The sequence below is a fragment of the Doryrhamphus excisus genome, chromosome 6 (assembly GCF_030265055.1).
Source record: "Doryrhamphus excisus isolate RoL2022-K1 chromosome 6, RoL_Dexc_1.0, whole genome shotgun sequence".
NCBI lineage: Eukaryota > Metazoa > Chordata > Actinopteri > Syngnathiformes > Syngnathidae > Doryrhamphus > Doryrhamphus excisus.
In genome coordinates this window covers 919795-929136 of record NC_080471.1, presented here as the reverse complement: position 1 = coordinate 929136, position 9342 = coordinate 919795, and the positions used below count along the sequence as shown (strand labels likewise).

Sequence of the window (9342 nt, the reverse complement as noted above, 5' to 3'; positions counted from 1 at the left end):
GAGAATGAAGAACATTTAGAAAGACAGAAAATGCAAAATGAGGCATAAAAGGGCAAAGCGTGACTGGGACCAGTAGCAGGCTTCCCTGCTTCCAGTTTAAGGCAACAGGAATTACAGAGGTGGTTCTTGCTAATATCTGCTTTGGGGCCTTTTATTGGGGCCAAGCATTCCTTCACCCTTTGTGGGCAAGTTATGGCAGGAATGTGGGATGACTTTCAATTCTCACTGATGATGGTGATGATGGTGATGATGGTGATGATGGTGATGATGGTGATGATGGTGATGACGGTGATGACGGTGATGATGGTGATGACGGTGATGATGGTGATGATGGTGATGATGGTGATGACGGTGATGATGGTGATGATGGTGATGATGGTGATGACGGTGATGATGGTGATGATGGTGATGAGGCGGAGTGGGAGGAGGAGGGGCCGAGGGAGGAAGAGAGGAGGAGTGTAAAAAAAAAAAAGTACTTGACCAAACTTGACGCGCTCCTCGTCCCAGAGAGAAGCACCGAGGCTTCCCCGTCGCACTTTGCCCTCTTGTATTGACGCTCAACGTGAGGAAGAAGAAGGAGAAGAAGGAGAAGAAGACGAAGAAGTGTTTTTTTGTCGGGGATCCTTTGGCATGTCAAGCGGCTGAAAAGGCTGACTTCTTTCCGTGGCCGTCATGAAGAAGTCGCCGCGACGCTTCGTCGTCTCTCTGTGGACGTTTCTTCATTTCACCGCCGTCTTGGAGGTAAACTTGTCTTTTGTTCGTATTTCCTCGGTGTTACACGCAGTAAATATTCCTTAAAGGCTTTTCTAAGAAACTGGGAATGTGCTGCACCTGTTGCCGCTTGCAGGTGTTAGCATCCGCTGCTGCTCTATGGAACATAAAACATGCAGGTATGAGCTACCGGGGGCTACCGGGGGCTACCAGGGGACTACCGGGGGCTACCAGTGGCTACTAGGGGCTACCAGGGGCTGCCTGTGGTTATCAGTGGCTACCAGGGACTACCAGTGGCTCCCAGTGGCTCCCAGTGGCTGCCTGTGGCTACCAGTGGCTATGCAAGTATGACCTACCAGTGGCTACCAGTGGCTACCAGGGGCTGCCTATGGTTACCAGTGGGTACCAGTGGCTGCCTATGGCTACCAGTGGCTACTAGTGGCTACCAGTGGCTGCCTATGGCTACCAGTGGCTACTAGTGGCTACCAGTGGCTACCAGTGGCTACTAGTGGCTACCAGTGGCTGCCTGTGGCTACCAGTGGCTACCAGTGGCTACCAGTGGCTACTAGTGGCTACCAGTGGCTGCCTGTGGCTACCAGGGGCTACCAGTGGCTACCAGGGGGCTACCAGTGGCTACCAGTGGCTACCAGTGGCTACCAGTGGCTGCCTGTGGCTACCAGTGGCTGCCTATGGCTACCAGTGGCTACTAGTGGCTACCAGTGGCTGCCTGTGGCTACCAGGGGGCTACCAGTGGCTACCAGGGGCTACCAGTGGCTCCCAGTGGCTCCCAGTTATTTGTGACTATTTACGGTGTGGATGACAAGGTGAATGAATAACATGAAGACACTTTTGTTATTGTTAGTCTATAAAGATGGCATTTCACGGTGGAGCCAGAACATCCAAAAGTAAACATGCATGTAGATGACCACCACGTATCATAAGTGGTAATATTGTGAGAAACTAAGAAAACAAAGTCAAGTTGTCATTTTGGAAAATTAGGATGTGGAAAAGTCATATATATAATATGAGAATAATGTCAAAAATAAAGTGCATGAAGTCATAAGTACGAGAGGAAGAACATTGACGTAGTCAGAAAACCTCAAATAAATAACAGCAGAAATGGAAAAAGCAGCCATAATTGTATGAGAATAAAAGAAAAATGTCAAGAAAAAAAAAGTTTGAGCCCGCTGTGATGCGGTGGTTAGCGTTCCGGACGCCTCAAGTTGAAATCTCCACTCGTTAGCATCATCGTATTCGTCAGGAAGGGCATCCGGAATATGAAGAACAAAAGACCTGCTGTGGCCACTCCCAAATCAGGGCAAGGCCAAAGAAACAAAAGAGAATAAAGTATCTATCATTGTCATATCACGAGAAAAAATAAACTCATTTTAGCCGCATAAAGTTGAAAGTCATCATAATGGATGCCAAAGCTGGGATGCCGTTTTATCTTGGAATAAATCAAACGTCTTCGCCGATCTACATGCTTTACGAAATAGCAACATTTTTCACCATGTGACCCCAGCTGGGAGGGTTTGAAGTATACGATAATGAATAAGATAAATAGGGATGATATCAATATATAAAAAGGATATAACAACATGAAGTATACGATAATGAATAAGATAAATAGGGATGATATCAGTATATAAAAAGGATATAACAACATGAAGTATACGATAATGAATAAGATAAATAGGGATGATATCAGCATATAAAAAGGATATAACAACATGAAGTATACGATAATGAATAAGATAAATAGGGATGATATCAGCATATAAAAAGGATATAACAACATGAAGTATACGATAATGAATAAGATAAATAGGGATGATATCAGTATAGAAAAAGGATATAACAACATGAAGTATACGATAATGAATAAGATAAATAGGGATGATATCAGCATATAAAAAGGATATAACAACATGAAGTATACGATAATGAATAAGATAAATAGGGATGATATCAGTATATAAAAAGGATATAACAACATGAAGTATACGATAATGAATAAGATAAATAGGGATGATATCAGCATAGAAAAAGGATATAACAACATGAAGTATACGATAATGAATAAGATAAATAGGGATGATATCAGCATAGAAAAAGGATATAACAACATGAAGTATACGATAATGAATAAGATAAATAGGGATGATATCAGTATATAAAAAGGATATAACAACATGAAGTATACGATAATGAATAAGATAAATAAGGATGATATCAGTATATAAAAAGGATATAACAACATGAAGTATACGATAATGAATAAGATAAATAGGGATGATATCAGTATAGAAAAAGGATATAACAACATGAAGTATACGATAATGAATAAGATAAATAGGGATGATATCAGCATATAAAAAGGATATAACAACATGAAGTATACGATAATGAATAAGATAAATAGGGATGATATCAGCATAGAAAAAGGATATAACAACATGAAGTATACGATAATGAATAAGATAAATAGGGATGATATCAGCATAGAAAAAGGATATAACAACATGAAGTATACGATAATGAATAAGATAAATAGGGATGATATCAGCATAGAAAAAGGATATAACAACATGAAGTATACGATAATGAATAAGATAAATAGGGATGATATCAGTATATAAAAAGGATATAACAACATGAAGTATACGATAATGAATAAGATAAATAGGGATGATATCAGTATATAAAAAGGATATAACAACATGAAGTATACGATAATGAATAAGATAAATAGGGATGATATCAGCATAGAAAAAGGATATAACAACATGAAGTATACGATAATGAATAAGATAAATAGGGATGATATCAGCATATAAAAAGGATATAACAACATGAAGTATACGATAATGAATAAGATAAATAGGGATGATATCAGCATAGAAAAAGGATATAACAACATGAAGTATACGATAATGAATAAGATAAATAGGGATGATATCAGTATATAAAAAGGATATAACAACATGAAGTATATGATAATGAATAAGATAAATAGGGATGATATCAGTATATAAAAAGGATATAACAACATGAAGTATATGATAATGAATAAGATAAATAAGGATGATATCAGCATAGAAAAAGGATATAACAACATGAAGTATAACTCAACATCTTGACAGAATGAGCGACAGTTCAAGGAGTCTGCTTAGGGCACGGTCACCATACTGGTTAAGGAGAGCTCAGACCAGCGATACCAGTTCCTGTGGACAGTGTTACGTAACAGCCGTGTGTGTGGACCGGGTCATCCGGTGCGTACAGGCTCACCAGTCCTGACCACACTGGTCTGTCTGGAGAGGTAAAGATGGCGGAGGCTAAGAGTAGCTCCAGCTGGTGACGTCCAGACGTCCAGACTTCATCACCTCAGTGATGCAACAGTTGTCACAATTCCAGGGCAACGTTGGTTGCTGTTAACTGTGGTATATGCTAAGGAGTTACATAAAGTATACTTTAAGATAAAACTGCATCCGGCTCCGTCACATCGACCTCACTCTTTTTTACATCTTGGCTGTTTCATTTATTTGACACATTTCCCCACTTTCTTCTGAAATAATCTTTGCAAATCTTCTTCTGGTAATATTATAACATTATTCCCAGAATATTGCGGTACTCATATTTATCTGACATCCCTAGAAAAAGGCATCCCTATCGTGAGCCTCATCACTTTGCCCAGTGGTAGAACGTGAACAAACTAACTGACCCTTCTATATTCCAAAAACATGTGTGCCCTGGGATTGGCTGGCCACCAGTCCAGCTGGGATAGGCTCCAGCGTACCCCCCAGTGAGGACAAGCGGCATAGAAGATGGATGGATGGATGGATAGTCTCAACATTTGAGTGTTTTCTCATTGAATGACAGCTTTTTGCTACGTTTTTCCACCTTGCTGTTGTTTTTTGTTTGATTTTATTTGTACAGTGTTCCACGACCCGATTAAACACAATCACGGGGCTGCAAATGGCCCTTGGGCCGCACTTTGAAGGTCTTTGGACAAGTGGGCTAAAAGTGAGCACTCAGCAAATGAAGAAGTGGTGTTTTATTTTTATGCTGCAAAGGGAGAAGTTCTAGTCAACATTCAACGTTTACCAAATGTCTTCTTCTGCTCAACGTGGGATGAGCTGGAACTGGCAGACTGTGATGATGCCTTGAAAGTCCCACTCATTGAGTATTGAGTATTGATCCCGGCTTACATTGATTGATACTGTGTATATTGATTTCATCTATATGATATTGTTAAGACGTGATCCTCTCTTATTGAAGAATACTGTGCGTGTGACGGTTATGACGCTTGTTCTACGTCAGGTGATAGAAACCCTACCGTTTGCTTTTCAGCAGCAGTTAATGCTGGAACATTTCAACTTAGTCAGAAGAAATATGTGCAAGAAGGGAAGTTCAGCCTGAAATACGGGAACTTTAACTTCCTCAATCACTGGTTGACTTTGCATACCGACATTACCCACGCGTGTCAGTCAGAAAATGGCTGACCCCTGACTGTAGCCACACCTTTCAAACAAGTATCACACCAGAGCCGCGGCCATGCTCATGTCCTACATATTAGATAGCCACACCAAGAAGGTTCTGGGATCTTTGTGATATCGGTGACTCTTCGTGATACGTCCCCGAACAGACAAGGCAGCTGGTCCTGATGACTTGACAGCGGGAGCGCAGAGAACCTGTTGACTTCCCTCTAAAGGGGTTTAGTAACATTATCAGAGCCCTCTACACACCTTGACACTTCTCTTACCCAATATGGCAGACATCACGAGGAAATGCCTGGCTTAGGGATGTTTATTAGGGATGTTGTGAGATCATTCACCCCCGCAATAAAAGCCTACAAAGCTAACATCACAGTGACATTACTGACACCTGGTGACCAGAGTAGAGCACTACGTGTCATTCACTGCTTCTTCAGAATGCCTCATATTTGTATTTGACTTCATTTAGCCAGTTTTATGCTTGAAAATGCTTCATTTGCTTCAATATGAATAGTTTGGATTAAAACAGTGGCGGGCCTTTCTTTAGTCGAGTCTTTGACCTTTAACCCCATGTTCATCTTGAACATGACTATAGAGTAATACTACAGACTAGAGTATCAAAGCAGGGTTCCGTCCAGACACTGCATGCAAACATCATCATCACCACTGACGGAGGAACAGTACCACGCTTTGCATGAGTTTGTCAAGAGCCGTTTGATATCCTTTGGTACGCGTACAGAAATGAAAGTGGTGATGCTGCTATCAGTGGGAAGCGTCATGGAACAAGGAAACGGGACGTTTTGGAAATATCACAGGGCTGTGCGATGAACCCTACTTTGTGTGTGGACTCACACCCTCACTTTGTTCACGTCATTCGCTGACGGTGGAATGACGTATAGGAGGACCACTCTCATAGCTCGCATATCTAAGTGAGGAGAAAGCGTCACATCAGTGTCCAAAGGACCAAAGTCACAATTCTTGTCCTTCTCTGTGGAATGTTGCAGCCTCCGCCCCCTCACAACCCCCCTAGACCGGAGGAGGACGGTCCAGTTTTACATGAACATAGTTGCCTATCACCAGGGCCGCGACTGGAGGCTGGGCACGGACCAGACGGATGACAAAGACTTACAGTCCCCCAGTCCATGTAAATGAGACTCAGGCTCCTCCCTGGGCCTCAAAGGCCTTATTGTCAGCAGATAGCAGATCATTTTATCAGGCCACCTCTGGGCAGGTCATGGCCAAATGAGGCAGTCAGGTTGAAAAGAATTTCTCCTCTTTCATTATTGTCTGCTCAGCAACAATCCCTCAGACGTCATCAAATGCCTTGCCAAAACAACTCAACGAACCCAAACCCGTGGATTTGCCTAAATCAGGAGTGTCCAAAGGTTTTCCCTCAGGAGTGTCCAAAGGTTTTCCCTCGAGGGCCACATGCTGAAAAATGAAAGACTGCAAGGTCCGCTTTGATATTACGTCGGGTAGCATAGTAGATCATTTGTAGATCAGACACTGATCAATTCTCATGTCTGTTAGCCTTCCCTCAAACCTGACCAAATATTTCCTGTTTCCTGTTCGTGTTAGCTCCATGCTAACACGCTGGTGACATCAGTGAGCCGGTGTTACTTAGAAAAACTCTCTGAAGCCAAGCATTCGGAGCCCTCCTAACCTGCTTCAGGGCTCGCTGAAACCTCATTATCTTAAACTCTGGCATAGTTTAACACAATAATACAACGTTGATAGGTCGGAAAAGCATTATCAGGTCCCCTAAATGTCGCCGCAGCATCACACTCCGCACACTCACTAACCCTAACCACAACATGTGGAAATGGTTTTTTTAGTAGTTTTCAAAAGTAAACATCTTTTGTGCAAGTGTACCCCTGTTTCATAGTTTGGTAGAATTCCACAGGGAACGGGGGCAATCATGATGACGATAGAAGTCACGGAAATGCCCAACCCTGGAAACCAATATTCATGACTTATTCGCCACCTTGTTGTTCTTTTTTTGGCTTTTTATGACCTTAATGAGCCTGAGGTTTGAAGCGCACCATAATATTTACCTCCAAAGTTCTTTATGTTGATCAGTTATCTGGGGTGGGGTGCAGGAAGGGCTGTTAGCGCAGAAACAATGCCAGTTTTTCTCAAGGGAAACTTTATTATCAAGACTGATGCTGACCTTTAAAAAAGAATGAAAAAGTCAGATGTAACATTCAGGGAAGTTGTCAGCCAGGCGCACCGATGAATGCGCACATTGTCCCACGCGATGACGTGGAAGGAAAGATTTAAAAGGGCTGTCAATCAGTCTGCAAAATTCAACATGCAGGTGCTTTAAGATGAAATGTCGATGAATCAGTCCAGATTCAGTATGTTGCAATATCTGCAACCCCACTGGAACGCTTTCAAAGGCTTTGTCTGAAGCGAGTGCTTCAAGTCCAGGCTATATGTCATTTTGACACAGCATTGAGCTATGTTGCTTTATCAATGTTTAATATTGGGACATTATTATTAGCATATTGCATCTTAAACCGAGGAGGAGCGCACGTTAATCGCACGTCATTAACGCATCATTAACGCTTTTACTAAAATGTATTAAAATCAAAAATGACTTTATAAAAACAGCCACTTTGTTACTAAATATGTGCCTATGACAGGTTTGTGTTCTTACCGTTTAAGGGGACTTCCGTTTTCGGACATGACTGGTCAGCTTCTCAACATCGGGCATGTAAACACCCTTTCTGTGATTGGCTTGACTTGTGTATGCAGGTCAAGGGTCAATGAGCTTACCGAACACATGTGGTCTCTGAGGTGCACAATCTTTTTCATACCACTGTATATCAAATGATAAAATGTTATTAGAGGTTTCTTAGAGGGCTTCGTGTTCGAAATAGGTTCATCCCAATGACGTGCATCGTTAGCTAGCTCATACTAACTCGTTTTCTCTCTGTAGAATGGACAGAAAAGGGAAATAAACGTGTTCATGTTCCCCCTTTAACGTGCTTGTGATTATTGTCCTTCATCCAGGTCGTTGGATTCTCGGGGCATTGAATCGATAGCAACTGGTTGCCTTCTGGTTACTGGTTGCCAAGTTGCCAGTGTGTTTTGGCTCTTTACGGGTGTCAAATGATGATTGGTAGGATCCGCACTCCGCCCACCGTTGCTGGTCATTTGGGTGGCATCACCTTAGCATTCCACTCAGACGGAATGATGGTCGAGGACCCACGTGAAACCAAGGTGGCTGTGGAGGAGGAGAGATTTGGAAAAAGGTGGTGTCGTAGACCTCCACCTCTGTTCAGAGGTGTCTTGTCAACCTTAACCATAGATGACTTCCCGTAAGCCGGGATCACACTGACTGCGGTCCTGATCCAGTCCATATATGAGCCTGAGCCCGGGATGACTCCTCTTTCAAACCATCTGTCCTCTCTGTCCAGGATGTGGACATGTTCTCTTCCATCAGCAGTGGCCCGCTGAGTCGTGACCTGAAGATGTTTGGGCATGCTCAGTGGCTGCGTGGTTTCCCAGCCTATCACGTAGTCTAACCCTAACATTTCATGTTGTTGTCTTGTAACCGAATGTAGCGGACAAACAAACTGACACCAATCTGTGAGAATTGACGCAGCCACCCAACGCCAGAGAATGATGTCTTTGTTCCAAGTTATGCGACTGTAAGAAGCTAAGGTCACGAGGCCCGCCCCTGGGCCACAATGTTGAAGGTGATTCCTTGATTGTGTTGAGGTCTGAGTGTTGTTACGGAGGAAGGAACTCGGCCGTTATCAGGAGGCGCGCAGCAAAGATGGGCCGAGTGAGATTCGGAGTGGTAGGCGGGCCGGCTGCTTTTTGGGTTGATGTAATGTTTATGTAGCCATCAGGGCAGCCACTTCCTCCTCCTCCTCTTCCTCATACTGGGGACACGGGACCCATAGGGCACTGGCTGAAGCCCTGTTCAGATGTCGGACCATTATACAAAGTCCAGAAATGAGAGAAAACAACAGAAATGGGAAAAAGAAGCTGCAATTTTTACAATAAAGTCAAAATATTAAGAAACAATTCACAAAGTTGCAAGAATAAATATGTAATATCAGGACTGAAGAGCCTCATTTAAATATAAAAATTGAAGTCATAAAAAAAATCAAAAGATCATAAGAGT

The 9342-nt window shown here is 42.6% G+C and overlaps 1 protein-coding gene across 2 annotated transcripts in view; it reads left to right on the top strand.

Moving 5' to 3' along the window:
* Nucleotides 1–481: 481 nt before the first annotated feature.
* Nucleotides 482–9342, top strand: part of ptprjb.1 (protein tyrosine phosphatase receptor type Jb, tandem duplicate 1) — a 30979-nt gene continuing 22118 nt past the window's right edge. For both annotated transcript variants that reach the window (XM_058076211.1, XM_058076210.1), the window contains exon 1: nucleotides 482–741. In XM_058076211.1, the coding sequence (XP_057932194.1) occupies nucleotides 673–741 (69 nt within the window). In that variant the 5' untranslated portion in view covers nucleotides 482–672. The remainder of the gene's footprint in view (nucleotides 742–9342) is intronic.